The sequence below is a fragment of the Xenopus tropicalis genome, chromosome 2 (assembly GCF_000004195.4).
Source record: "Xenopus tropicalis strain Nigerian chromosome 2, UCB_Xtro_10.0, whole genome shotgun sequence".
NCBI lineage: Eukaryota > Metazoa > Chordata > Amphibia > Anura > Pipidae > Xenopus > Xenopus tropicalis.
This window is the reverse complement of record NC_030678.2, coordinates 96,260,016-96,275,818: the sequence shown is the minus strand read 5'-3', so window position 1 is coordinate 96,275,818 and position 15,803 is coordinate 96,260,016. Positions and strand designations below refer to the sequence as shown.

General features: G+C 36.4%; 1 protein-coding gene across 1 annotated transcript in view; it reads left to right on the top strand.

Annotated features, from left to right (window-relative positions):
* Window positions 1-15,803, top strand: part of vps53 (VPS53 GARP complex subunit) — a 97,586-nt gene that overhangs the window by 14,868 nt on the left and 66,915 nt on the right. The window contains exons 5-7 of the mRNA XM_002934343.5: window positions 13,679-13,765; window positions 14,163-14,278; window positions 14,453-14,572. Of these exons, the coding sequence (XP_002934389.2) occupies window positions 13,679-13,765; window positions 14,163-14,278; window positions 14,453-14,572 (323 nt within the window). The remainder of the gene's footprint in view (window positions 1-13,678; window positions 13,766-14,162; window positions 14,279-14,452; window positions 14,573-15,803) is intronic.

Genomic DNA, 15,803 nt, shown 5'->3' with positions numbered 1-15,803 from the left:
TGGGAAGCTGGCATAGAACAAGAGCGGGACTGAGGGAAGACGCGAGGGCTAGTGTGTAAGAATTTATTTGGGGCAGAAGTGAGGCGAGAGCGGGACTGAGGGAAGACGCGAGGGCCAGTATGTAAGTATTTATTCGGGACGGAAGTGACATCACGCGCCCCTGCGGTGCGCAGAAGAGCGCGCAGTCAGAAGGATAATGTTCTGGGAGCTGGCATAGAACGTGAGCGGGACTGAGGGAAGAGAGTGCCAGTATGTAAGACTTTATTCTAAGATCTTTTTTCTTTAGATTGCTCAGATTCTCTCAGAGCTGCACTTCCCTAGAAAAGTGGCTGCTTAATTAGTATCGGTGCTGTGCCCTTAGTGAGAGTGGGGAGTTACACTTATCAGCAATGTGTTCTGAGACCTTGCATCCTGAAATCATACAGCTCAAGTCTCAGGTGACCAGCATCTTACTAAAGTGAGTAGGGGGGTACATGAATAACTGTGAACCTTCTGGTAGTTAACTGGCCGCACAATTCAGGGTATGGTGAAGGTAGTGCTAATGTTTTGTGGAATAAAACTTTAAAGAATAAAGTGTGTTTTTAAATATCCTATTTTTAGCATATGTGCCATTGGTCTTAATTTTTATTTATTTATTTTTTAATTATTTGCTGCCCTCTTCTGCCTTTTTATGCTTTCAGGCAGCCAAAAACTATTGCTCCGAGAGGCTATTGGTTCTCAGTACCATATCTCACCTGGCTCTCTATTATTACCTATAATTAGTACCTAATTACAGTATTTCCCATTATTAGCAATGCTGATCAGGTATATCCATATCACATAATCAGCATTACTAATACAGGTGAATACTGTTAATTATTATTAATTACCATAATTTAAAGTTACACACATACAGTACAGTACGGTATAGATGTAAAAAAAAAAATCACTACCACCCTAGGCTTATACTCGAGTCAATAAGTTTTTCCAGTTTTCTTAGGTAAAATTAGGTACCTCGGCTTATATTCGGATCGGCTTATACTCGAGTATATACGGTATATACTTTCTTTTCTTCTTAGTTTAATTTTCCATTCCTCTCCTCATACTGATTATTTCTTATTCTTAGGAATATTATTATGATGGTAATGTCAAAGACATAATTTTTCAGTTGGTGTATTTCAGCTGGTTGTGGAGTGCTTCTGAGAGCCTACCATGATTCCCACTGACCTGAAGCTCACCAGGGCTTTTTCCAGCCAAATGACCATACTTCTTTGCTTCCATAACTTCCCACTACAGTTACTGGAAAATGCATTACAACTTTTCACCCAGCTAAACTACAATTGCCTAAGCAAATAGCATTACACTATGTTTTTAAATATGCACACATCAGTTAATGCCAAGATTCCTGCTAATATGGTATAGCATTCATTGGATCTGGATACCCAATATCCAAAAAACTCTAAATTACAGTTCATTTTAATGCTATTTAAGAATGATTTCCTTTTTCTTTGTTATAATAAAACAGTACCTTGTTCTTGATCCTTACTAAGCACCATTAAAGGAGTTGTTCAGCTTTGAGTTAACTTTTAGTATGACGTAGAGAGTAATATTCCCCTGCGTCCTCTCCCCTCCTACTCCCAACTCCTTGCATGGAGTTTCTTCATAAACAACATGTTGTTTACCTTGAAAAATGAAAGCACCACTGGTACTTTTTAATTAAAATAAATAATTTGCTCTTTGAACGCAGCTTAAGCCTTGAAACATTGCTTGCCCATAGTATTACTCAAAAAAATGTACTAGTGAACATTGATTTTATTTACATGGCTATAGGGATACCATGCTGTTGCAAAGTAGGTTTCCAGCACATTTCTAGCTCTGCAAATTAACTTTCCCACTCAAGGTTAGGCTGGCACATGATCCAGATTTTTTTTTTTTTTTTTTTTATATAGGATGTTTCAGGTGTCATGGAGCATGAACATTTTCCACAGTTTTCAGAAGCTGTCAGTAGACTGAAGTGTTATGTCTTTTAGCTTATGTATTTTTAGGATTTTTTTGTCTTAGAACTGCAGCTGCATTTTACTGACACATTCACAGTTTCTTTTGTATACAAAATACTTCTACTGATGAAAAGCAATTTTAGAGACTTTTTTTGTGTTTGAAAGATTCCATTCCTGATTTTAATATGCTGAAATAACATACAATACAAAATTAAACATTTCTTGACAGCTTTTTCTTTTTCAAAATTAAAAGTATGAACTCATTTTTAAGTGAAAACCCCTGCAATAATATACAACACAATAGTTTAGCACTTCAGAGGGCAGCACAATTTTTAATAAATATATTTATTTTCTACAAGTGACATAATCAGAGATAGTAGGAGGGTGATAGATAAAGGGACAAAAATGGAGGTTAGATGCTAGTATGACAGAGAAGAAAAGGAAGAATGGTATAAGCGAGAAAGGTCAGAAAAAAACACAGTACACAGAGGAAGATAGCTCAAGGAGAAGTGCTTATTGCTGTTTTATTAAAGTACACATCACATTATCCACTATAAAATACAGGCCATGTCACGAACCAGAACATTTAGGGACAGATTTAGTAATCCACGAATCCGAATCCCTAAAGGGAAAAAACGTATTGGAAACTAAAATTTTGTGACTTTTTCGTCGGCGTCGTGATTTTTCGTATTTGTCGCGACTTTATTGGATTTTGCGCGACTATTTCGTCGCCGTTGCGATTTTTCCGTATTGAGCGATAGTAAACGGCGGAAAAACCAATCCGATTTTTTTCATGACGGCTCCGAAAAAGTAGCGGAGAATATACGAAAAAGTCGCAAAAATACCGATCATTACGAAAAAACGCATTCGGACGCCTTTGGACCGTTCAAGGATTAGTAAATCTCCTCCTTAGAGTACACTTTAAGAAACAAAGTTTTTGAGTATATTCTGCTTGCTTGTCAACTAATGTTCCCATTCCTGGCCAGTCAGCAGATCCGGAGAGCCATAAGAGAAAAATGCTATTTTGAGACAAAAATTAGGATTCCTACACCCTTGTAAGAATACGGGGAGATGCTTAGATCAATTCTTTTATTTCCATCACACGTCTTTGAAGAATCAGGAATGTGTATGGTCTTGACTACTGTTAGGATGTATGTCTAGAAGAAATAATGCTTAGGACAAGACTATATAGGATGGAAGAAGTCTACTTTCTCATTGAGGCACAGGGCTTTATGCATAATGGCGCCACATTGGCTTGCTGGTGAATAAATAGTGATAAATAACTACTGAATATAAATAAGACCATAGTTTGCCTTAATGTTAACTTGTTCTTAAGAGTAACTGCTAATTTGTGGCTGGGGCTTATTTAACCTAACACCCAGGCAGAATGGAATATCAATGGGAGAGGGCTTAAAAAATAAGACATGAAAATTAAGAATAACCAAATAAGCTGAAGCTTCAGGTTAGTGACCCTAACATCCAAAATACAATTTTAAAGTTTCTGGCTGGACCACAATAGAAATGCTAGTAACAAAAAAAACATACAAAATATATAATGAAGTGAATTAAAAGTTGCTTAGGTAAAATTAAGTCAATCTCTACCATCGGCCAAGGGTATTCCGGATAAGGGGTCTTTCCGTAATTTGGATCTTCATACCTTAAGTCTACTAAAAAATCAATAAAACATTAGTTAAACCCAATAGAATTATTTTGCATCTAGTAAGGATTAATTATATCGTAGTTGGGATCAAATACAAAGCACTGTTTTATTTTTACAGAGAAAAAGGAAATTAATTTTAAAAATCTGAATTATTTGATTAAAATGGTGTCTATGGGAAACATACTTTACGTAATTCGGCGCCTTCTGGATATCGGGTTTCCGGATAACAGATCCCATACCTGTATTTTTTTTTCTGAAAATGATTATTGCTCTTGCTTTAATACTTATTCTAAACAGTGTCTTTTACTTTTACTCACAAGTTAACAGATGGATTTGGTTTAGTTAAATTAGCCATATTGGAACTTTACCTGGAACCATATATGATTGTGTTAATTCTTAGACTTAGCAGAGAGAATGCACTTATTTGTTATGCCATCTTAGTAATCAATTTCATTACTGCCTTGTATTCTTTTACAATGCCAAAAAACAATGTTGTTTCTGTCTGTATTTATAACTCTTGTGAACTGCAGCCGCATCCTGAATCAATGTACTTCCTACACTGGAGAAAACATCCTGGACTTAATAAGTTAGGCAGATGTGCACCACTGTCACTAGACAAGTAAAGCAGTCATAGGGAGAGATTGGCATTCCTAGTGATAAAAATGAGTTTTGCACACATCTGCTGTAACTGCTTAGCATTTGCTATTCACTAGGAGAACAGATGTTTTGGAAGATCTTGTACAACAGTTACCTTGGTATGCCTACCATTACTGTTAAGAATAGGATTAATTGAATACTATAATATTATTTCTCCTATTCAGAATTAAATTTTAATAAAATCTATGATGTTTTCTCTGGATGATGTTTATAAAATATATTTTTAAACTGATCTAGATTTTGTTTCTTGTTTTTCAACTTTATCCAAAAGCATTAGGCTGCCTTCTTTTGAAAATTGTATGTCAGAAGTGTCCAGACATTATCAATGTTGGAGTTTTACTTTTACTTTTAGGGGCGGATTTATGATTGCAATAAAGGAAACCCCTGCGTCAGTGAACTAAGGCAGGGTTTCAGGCAAAAATACCTTGTTAGTTGAGGGTTTTTTTTTCCCCCCCAAGTGAGCATTTCTCAATAAGAGAAAATTTGGCAGTTTTTAGGTGCCCCTTAAGGTGGCTATACACTATAAGATCCACTCATTTGGTGAGGCCGCCAAGCGAGAGGACCTTCTCCCGATAGGACCACCTACGGCTAGGCGATCTCTGGCTAAAATGATTGAATTACAATGGTGGGCATAGGCGCCTTTGGTTCGGGGACCACATCAACAAGGCGATGCAGTCCCTGATTCTACGGAAAAAACAAACCTGCTCGATCACGATCTGGCATGTACCCCATAGCTGCTGATACAAAACATTATTGAACTAAATTTTTTTTTTTTTTTTTTAAATTACCGTAGATAGAAATTTCAATTGATACTGTTACATAAATGTAAACAATTGCCACCCCTCAAGACCTAGCCTTATAAAATGATATGATATAATCAGTAGGATAAAAAGCATCTTTCCTTGGCACGTCAATGAGTGTTATGTAACAGGAATTGCAGTGACAGTGAAACTGGACTCATGAGACTGCTTTAAATGGGAAGTTTATTGGTAACTCATAGCAAAATGGGACAGTAGTTAGGACTACCATTAGACTAAAAAAGGCCAGGGCATAATGGTTTCAGCTAGCCCAGAGGCCAACATATCAAAAGGAAATGACCCAGAGGCCAGGACGACATAAGCTGCACACCCAGTGGCCAGGGTGGTAGAGCCAAACGTATTTCTTATTGCACAATAGTTATTTTTCATACACACTTTTAAGAAACTGTGTAGGGAGGTAATGGGTCCCTGAGTACTAAATGTTTTTCTAAAAAAAGCAAAGAAAAAAATCTGTATGCTACACTGTTTACAGTTTGTGCAAACCTTACGCGCACAGCTGGAGGGTAACTTTTGGACCTGTCCGCAGTTTGACTACAAGGCCATATTACAAATGTTGATGTCAACCCGTGATCTCATAAGCTCATGGGCAAATCAGTTTTCCCATTCTGAATGATGAAATCATTCATGATCAAATCAAATCATGATTTTTGTCATTCAGAATGATTATTTTGTAGGCCACCTGTAGTCCAAGGCTGTGTTAAAATACTGACGTAAGTGATGTCTCTTGTCAATAATATGTTATTTTTTTGTATTATTATTATCAAGTACCAAACATATTTGTTCTACAATGTTTCTAGAAGACCCTTTCAGATAGTAAAAAATTGTAGCATAATGGCATTAAAATGAGCAATATAATATGATTACATCTGACAGAGAAAAGCAGGCTGTGCTGACAGAGGGTCTTTGCATTATACAGTGTTAAGATCATATTACAAGTTGAAAATAAATGTCATTACTTTGCCAATCACTGTTACAAAGTAAAGGAAATGGTTTAGCAATTTCCTTAGAATGAGGTTCATATTTGTTTTTAATTCTTTCTTTACTTGACATACTGTTTTATTTCATTTTATTTAATGCCATTAACACTACCACTCTCAGATTCCTAAAGCCCGTCTGCAAGGAATTTAACTGAAATCATTTGCAGTTTAGATTATTTGTCTATGTCACAGCCATGATTTTAGAGAACATATTTTGCCAGGATATTTGTTAGAGTGTAATTTTACCATTTGAATTTGTGTTGTTAAGTAAATATATGATTGAGATTTAAAGTGGTGTAATTTGGTAGCTATTAGATTGCTGGCTGTATTTTGAAAGTCTTGTCTAAACTATTATGATTTAGTAACCATATTAAAAAGATACTCTATCCCACTTTTATATATATTGTCTTGCAAGAATTTATTAGTACAGGGTTGGGACCTATTATCCAGAATGCTTGGGACCTGGGGTTTTCTGGATAAGGGAACTTTCCATAATTTGGATCACCATACTTTAAGACTACTAAAAAAATTAATTTAAAAATTGAATAAATCAAGTGCAAGGTACTGTTTTATAATTAGGAGAAATTATTTTTAAAAATTAGAAGTATTATCTTATAATGGAATCTATGGGAGATGGCCTTTCCGTAGTTCGGAACTTTCTGGATAAGGTATCCCATACCTGTACCTATTTGGTTTAACAATGGTTTTAAGCCAATTAATAGTTCTTGGGCCTTCAAATAAACTGAGAAACCCCTACTCTTCCTAACCTTATTTAAAGGACAAGGCAACTCAAAATATAATTTTTTGCCTAATAAAAGAAACCAAAATTCTAAGCAGCTTTGCAATGTACACTTATTACAAGTTTGTAATGGTTTTTGCGTTATTTGTATTAATAATTGCTATTAGAAGCAGTGCTTGCCTGTCCTTTTCCATTCTCTGCCAGACTGTTGAAACATTGTAACACAAGGCAGCAGCCTGACAGACCTGACTTGCTGGAGAAGCAAGACCTTTGCAACATTGTTTAAAATGTAACAACCAGGAGTTCAGCAAATGCTGCTTTCAATAGCAATTACATTTACAAATAACGTGTAAAGCACTACAAAGTTTTAATTATTTCATATTGGAAAGTTGCTTAGAATTATGTTTTCTTTCATTATGCAAAACATTATTTTTGGGGTTGACATGCCCTTTAAATACTTGGCAATAACAACCCATTTATCTCAGACTATAACCAGAATCATGAAAATCTGGCCTATTTTGCTGCTCACTAAGAGTTTGAAAAAATTGAGTAATTGTTTGTATGGGCCAAAAAAACCTTTAAAATTATTTGAAACTGTTGCACTAAATGTGGGACTAGGGTCAGGGATTTTAAACATTTATGGAGAAGAGTACACTCTAACATTTAAGATGTAGATCTTGTCTGGCCTAGCAGTTTGTACATACTTGGAGATTTTACATTTTAACACATAACCTAAGGCTAGTGCGGATAACAGACACAGACTTTCTAATGTGCCTCCACCCAGAGCTACTGTGTAGGCGTGGGTACAGGTACACTGAGCCGATTATGGAGCATAATTGCATCCTCAAGTATTTTCGTGCCAAAATCTGCTCCGTGTGCCTGCACCTGGACTGATGCAGTGGCTCAGAGTGCAGACACTTTAGGAAGCTGAAAGGAGTGTAGGAACAGATGTCCTTGTCCTGCATTTATTCTCAGGCTGAGAATCTGACTGGCGTGGCACTAGTCTAACCAGAGAATATCAGTAGGTACCCTGATTGCAAAATACTCCTATTTATTGCACACAGGTACCTAATTTCCAAAGATGTGACCCACTTCCACCAGTTAAGTATGAGTGCATTGTGTTAAGTTTCAGCAATCTGACATCTGGGGGCAAGTTAAAAAAAATAGCAAAACTGTAGAATGAAGGAATAGACTGGTTTATTTTGTAAACAGTAAATAATGCCTACCTTACCCACCCAAAGAAACTCTCTAGGATTAGGAGATGAAACCCCTTATTGCAGCGTGGCCTTATTTAATTTCATCTAGAAATGTCCTTTTGTGAGTATGTTTTAAAAACATGTGGGATCGTTTTTCTATTCCCACAAATACCCAACCTGAAAACATGCCTCTTTGGCTTGGTGGGTTCCCTGGTACCAAGAATTAACTAGGTGCTGCTGAATATTCAGCATGAAGGGTTTAAACCCACCTTTCTGGCTAGAGACCTGGTGATGTTCAGTAAGATCTGGGGCTAATCAGTACCTCATTTTTTCTTTTTTTTTTGTTTCAGTTGTTATAAGTCCTTCTTCTGACCTTTTGTTGTGTGTTCTGTGTTATAGAAGAGGAAGACTTTACTGCACAGTGCAGATTAGCATGAGTGGTTGGTCTACACTCCAGTAGAATGAAGTATAGACTAACCTGAATCTGGTTACCCTTTCTGCCACATTTTTTTTGGTATCTCTGCTGCAAAGTTACTTGCTGATTTTCCAACAAAGTGTTATTTGTACAGGGAAATGCCTATACTGCCTATACTGCCTTACTTATATGCCATATGTTCAAGTTATAAATATTCATTTGGGTTCATTTGTTGTTCTGACACCCAAAGAGAATATCTAAAGATATTTTATTTGTATATCTCTTAGGATACTTATTTAATTGGGCACCAATGAGGAATCTTCACAGTCTGTCTATTTTCACGCAGCCAGCAGGAGGTTGCAAATGAAATAAGTCTTCAAAGGAGATACAGTTCTAAGTAGTCTAAGCTTCACTTTCAAGGAGGTCCTTAACCTTGTAAAGTAGTTAAATGCCAAAGCCAGATGGCAACAGCTGTCAGAATTCCATGGGGCTGTTTTAATGGCCAAGGACAAATCCGCATTTAATTTCAGATGTGAAAGCATAAAAAAACAAGATAAAACTTTTATGTCAGGTTTGTTTGAGTGCCTTGATTTTGCTTTGTTATTGGATTACATAAAAATAATTAGAGGTGTTGCATAATATTTGAACTTCTGCTACATAGTAGGAAAAAATATTTTTTTTGTGAAATTAAAGTAATTGAGTTGGCATTTGTAAAACTGTTAAGGCTAGCAGTTGTGAATCTGCTTAGCCACAACCAATGAAATATTTGATTTTAGTGTAAATGGTGGTGCATCTTTTGAGTAGGTATCTAAATAATGCACCCTAAACATTCATTGGAGGTTATTCCAGAAGGGGAATCTGGTTGTTCGTGATACCAATTTTTTTTTTTTGTGTGTGTGTGCACTTTTATAAATTTGCCCATGGTGTGTAAATATACAGTGCAGTTTCTTATATATTGAAGAGTTTGACAGTTTCACATTTATACTATATAGTGGTAATAGTACTACTTCTAAAGACATGGGATCTGTTAACTTCAATGCTTGTGACCTGGGGTTCTCTTGGTCCCAAGGGTCATTTTCTTAATTTGCAACATCGTTCCTTAAAGGGGCCACCTTCCCAGTTTCTTAAAGTATGCCCCCTTGTTCAACATAACATCAGTTCCATAATTAGGGTTTCTACCAAGCATATGATTTGCCTACTTAAACAAAACAATATGTGGGCTTTGGTATTTTTTGAGCTAAACAAGGAAACTGAAGCTTCTCCATTTTTGGCCCTAGGTAGATTATTAACATACAGTACAATGTATTGTTTTATTATTAGAGTGAAAAGGATAATCTTTTTCAAAAATCCATTGCTAAAAATGAATTTATTCCAAGTTTCATGTATTCATGTAATTCTTCTAGTAATTATTTTTTATGAATACCAATTTGTGAAAACAGCCATATCTGTTACACTGAAAAAAGTTGATTTCCCTTGAAAGATTAAAGTCAAAGTATGTTTGTTCAGGACTAATAGAACTGATGCAATTCTATATCCAGGAGTCCTTGTGATTTTAAAATGAGTTAATGGGTTTCACAGAAGAAGCAAGATATCACGGTGTCATCATAATTTGTTTTCTCATTTGGAGGAAAGGATTACTATGAAAAAGTGATAAGAAGCAACACAATAACCCAATTACTACCATTACCCACATCGGCAAATGTTGTTGTCTTCATTTGATGATAGTTTGCTTTATATAACTTATTAGGCTGTACCTTATAGTAAATTTAAAGAGCCCGTAACACCAAAATCTCTAGTCCTTTGCAATTGTAGTTGGAAACTATTTCCAACATTTTTCTGCTACATTTGAGAGCACTCCACTTTGCTATCGACCCTGATGTTATTGACTATAAGAGGTAAAGGAAAGTCTGGCTAGCACATTACATAGGATTTGCTGCTATATAGATATAGCTGTGGTTTTGTGTATAAAATTAATTACAATATAATGTACTGTTGCCCTTAACTGGTACATCTGCTGGTGCACCTCTGAAAGACTACTATAGTTTATATAAACAAAGCTGCTGTGTAGCCATGGGGCAGACATTCAAAGGAGAAAAAGTACAGGTTAAGGTCCCCATACACTGGTCTAAGGGACCGATATCGGCAGCTAATCGGCTCATGTATAGGCACTACCGATGGGACTGCCCGACCGATATCTGGCCTGAAATTTGCCAGATCTCGGTCGGGCAGGTTTTAAAATCTAGTCGGATCGGGGACCGCATCGGCTTGTTGATGCAGTCCCCAGACCGACTTTGCCTATACTCGTTGTTATAATTCGATCGTTTGGCCCTAGGGCAATATATCCAAGCGAGCGGATCTTATGGTGTATGGGGACCTTTTCTTAGCAGATAACAGATAACACCCCATTATATTCTAATGGGCTATCTGTTATCTGCTACGTGGCCTGTACCTTTTCACCTTTTCCCAGTTTAAATGGCTGCCCACAAGGCTACACAGCAGCTTATTTATATAAACTATAGTAGTGTCTCTGTAAAAGACACTACAGTTTTGCTAGTGCAGGGCAACATTACATTATATTTTAAAGGAGAATTATATGCCCGGGCACTAAAAGCCCCCTTAACTATCACTGCCTAGACTCCCCTCTCTCTTATCGCATAGTTTTTAAGTTTAAACACTGTCCGTATCGCTAACCGCTAGCTAAAACTATAGAGTAGCACAGCAGCATACCTCGCCAACATCTTACTGACTGAAGACTCTTCGGGTCTCACCGCCGACACGGACCCCGCTTGCGCATGCACAGTTGAAACTGATTTCCTGCTACCTCCAACTGCGCAGGCGCAAGCAGGTTTGTATTGGCGGAGAAACCCGATAAAGGAGAGGTGAGGGAGCTTTGAGCGCCCGGGAGTATAGCCCCCCTTTTAATTACTTTAAAACACTTTCATTTTTTGTTTACTGTTCCTTTAATTGAGCAATACAAACTATAAGGGGATTATACATTAAACAGTATATGTAACTATGTGTATGTATGTGTATGTATAAAGGAGATAGAATTACCAAATTTCATATGGTAATTAGTTGCTTTCTTAAATGTACTGGTCTTCACAAAGGGGGATGTCTTTGTATTAAAGCACGTGCTACCATCCATTATGGATCAAACTATAAGTGGATTATACATTAAACAGTATATGTAACTATGTGTATGTATAAAGGAGGTAGAATTACCAAATTTCATATGGTAATTAGTTGCTTTCTTAAATGTACTTGTCTTCACAAAGGGTGATGTCTTTGTATTGAAGCACGTGCTACCATCCATTATGGATCATTCCTGCAGTTAGCATTTATATGTGTATTTAAAAATAAAAAAGTGATAGTATCCTGTTTTACTTTGGGAGGTTTAGCATCTGGCAAATGCATTGTAGACATATTGGTATGTCATATCAAAATTAAAGAGCAGTTTAGTTTGCTTCCTTCAATTGGCTTGTAGGAGAGTGTGAAGTGTCTGCCTAAAGTTCATGCACAAATTCGAGTCTGAACTCAATTTAGTTGGGCCAGCTGAAATTAACAATATTGCATAGCGGTAGTTCCATCTGTTGATTTGTGTTGCATTAAATCAGATGATTGTTCTGACAGTGCTGTGAGATAAAAGCTTTTGAGCCAGAGTTGCAGAATACAGGTATCATTTCAGTGTGCTCATATTTATTAGTAATTCACTCTTGCAGGCTTGTGGCACTGATTGGGAATTTACTGATTGAGTTTTAATAGCTAAACAGGGTTTTCTATAAATGGAATCTCCTGCAAAAATCTATAAAACAATAAATGATAGCGATGAAGTATAAGCATTAGATGGCTTCCTTCTCTAAGTTCCTGAATATACATACTTACATAAACTACACAACGAGTTAGCAGTGAAGTATGCAAAACATTTCATGGTTATAATTAATTACAAATCAAACAAATATCTTCTGCAAAGATAGCTACTGACAGCAGTAATTCCCTTAATACAGATATTGACGGGAACAAAAATATACTTTATAATGAGTCAAATACTTCTTAAACTAGAATCTTTGCATTTGCTGTGGGTTTTTATTAAATGTGCATGTTAAATTAAACTTAGCAAAATGTGGAAAATGATATGTTTCTTATTCAGTATCTGTTGATGTTGGCCAGGGTGGTATGATTTCCCTTTTCAGAGAATGTTTCGGAGAATTCCTTTTGTTCTACTATGGGAAATGAATTATGCAGTGTTCTCAGCCCAATCATATTATTTTAAAAAGTGAAAATCTTGACGCTAAGTACTTTTTTCCCTTAGATAACCCTGTTCTGCTTATTTCATCATTTAATAAGAACACAGTACTGAATAAAAAAAAAGGTTTTAGTAGATACTTTCTGCTTAAAGGAGAAGGAAAGTTAATAAAGCTGCACTGAGTCCTCTATCAAAAGAAACATCCTTCATTCCTGGGGCCAGAGTTTGTCCCGCCCCCCCTCCCATAAGAATTCATAAAACTCACTCCCCTCACCCTTAGGAATGTGTAATCTGAGCTACAAGAGCTAGAGCTGCAAACAGGATGCTGTGAAGACCAAGCTAAAATGGCAGCTGCAATCTTAAACAAACAGAGAAAGTGTTTAGGGCTCTTTACTCAGGTATGATAAATATTTCTGCAGAATAAATATATTGATCTTGGCTGCAGTAATGTGGCAAATCTATTGGCGGTAAAATGCCAAAATGACTTTACTTCTCCTTTAAATGGAATAATTTCCTGATAATTTTAAGCTTACATTTGGCAAAATAACTTTTCCAAATTATAAGCAGTTAACAATAAACACAGGTGAGCCAATAATAAAACTGTTCTCTACCACTCAGAAAATCCCACTATTTTAATAGTAGGAGAAAGGTGGGAGTAAGAGAAATATGTATTCATGTGAATGATACATCCACATGATCATTGAGACTGATCAGCGAGTCTAGTTGTCCAGGTGTCCATCTGTATTCAAGAAGACAACATCTTACCAGTAAGGTCATTAGTATGTTAGCTTGAGTTAGAAATTAAGCAAAAAAAAAAAAAAAGATTATACAAATACACAACTTTTGTTAGCAGTTCACTTTCCATAAATAAAATATTTACTCTGCACAAAGGCTGTGTTTGTGTTACATACAATGTGATATAATGCTTTCTTTGTAACTGATGCATAGTCCTGTGGACAAAAGGCAATTGTGAAATGTATGCATTTTTTTCATTTAGGCTCTCGAAGAAGCGCAAAAAGCCATACAGCAGCTCTTCGGCAAGATTAAAGACATCAAAGACAAAGCAGAAAAATCTGAGCAAATGGTATGTGGGGTTTCTAGTTCTGTGATGCTAACAAGTTAAACTCTAAATTACATATATAACTCAACATAACTCTGCTTCCACTAGAGACAGTATGAAACGTAACGAAATATTATGTATTATCAAATATTTAATAAAACCTAATGGTCTGAAAGTATATCAGTTTATTGTACCATGTGTAGCAAGTATGTCAGTCAGTGTACTTTTTTGTGGCAAAGCCAGCCCTCAATATCTTCAGTTCACAACCTGGGTACACAAACTGCGTGGGGACAACCACAGACTCGGCAATCTGATGTATATTAGCAGAAGGGAGAATACTATGCATTATGTTGCTTTTCAGATAACGGAAATGTTTTATTGAAACCAATAACAATAGCAATTTTATATAATTTTTTCAAAGGTTAAAGAAATAACACGTGATATCAAGCAGCTGGACCATGCTAAACGTCACTTAACTACCTCAATAACAACACTAAATCACCTTCACATGCTGGCCGGAGGTGTAGATTCACTGGAGTAAGTCTTTCACAGTGTTCAATATAGTAGAAGCAATATATATACCGCTCAAGGTTTCTAGGGCTTTAATTTGCTCTTTGAGACTGGAGTGCGTATATTATTAGCAAATATTGTGAATAATCATTATCTGTGATTGACTGATGCTATTTTTTATTATATTTTTTTGCTGTTCAGGGCCATGACCCGAAAGCGGCAGTATGGGGAAGTTGCCAACCTCTTGCAAGGAGTGGTGAATGTATTAGAGCATTTTCAGAAGTACATGGGAATTCCACAGATCAGACAACTTTCTGAAAGGTAAGACTGAAGCTGAGCAATTCTTGTCCTCTGTATTGTGACATTATTAGTGATACAGATAACTTAGGATGTTAGAATTCCAGGACTTTTTGCAGACCCTTATGTTGAATCAATAATGTTTGGCTGAATGATATTCAAACACTTACTTACATTTTCCTTACTTTTTAGTATGCGAATAAGGGTTTAGATATAGTTCTGTATTTAGCCAGTTAATTAAAGGTTTTTTTGCTGTTGGAGCTAATTTATTTTTGTTGTGCTTGTTTGTTGGCAACCTTAGGAAATGGGTCATTAAATACTCATATTAGCATTGTCTGTATCCTGAGGACTTGCACAAACACTTTAAAGGACACGTAAACCAAACAAACAAAAATGTAATCAGTGAACAGCCTCTTTCAATACCTGCCACACTGGTTGTCCAGAGGTTAATAGTAAGGCTGCAACATAACTTAGATTTCCTTCTCCTCCTGTAACCCACTCGGCCCCGCTCTTCGGGAATTCGTTTTGATTCCTGGCTTGCCTGACATGCTCAGTTGTTCTAAGCACAGATTACTAAACACGCCCTCTAGTCTAGCAGCCAGTAAAGAAATGGCATTGCTGGTTTCCATAGAAACTCAGCTCTAGCTGTCTGCTTCAGTTTTTTTCTCCTGCTCAGCTTTACAATAACAGTGCTCAAACAAAGCAGAACTTTTATCAAAGACAGTTCTGCCTGTGTGAGCCTGTATTCTTGATGAAATGTATGCTGAATAAGGGTCTGTGTGTGTGTATGCTGTTTGTAGATTTAAATGTAACTGATTATGTATCAGAGCAAAAATGGCCACCAGGGGAAAGTTCTATTTGCTTTAGGAAAATGTGATGGTGCTGGCAAGCGGAGGGGATATATGCAGTACAAATGATGCCATTTGGGTGGGGAAGATGTGCCCAACTGATATACATTGTAGGCAAATGTAGGCTTTACATGTCCTTTAATTATCATAAAGGGATATTAAACACGCAACTTTTTATAGCTGTAAGCTGTATGCCTTGAAAAAGGTAAAAATTAGGGTATTAGGCCCCCTATTATAAAATAAAGGAATATAGTATTAGAAGTCGCTGAGGTGCTCATATAAATATAAAGACCTGCAGTCTGAGTGGTATTATACAGGTCATGGAACTAAGCACCATTTCATACTTTACAGGTTATTTGTTAAACCTCATCCAGATTTTATTATGGGATCTATTCTTTATAAACCCA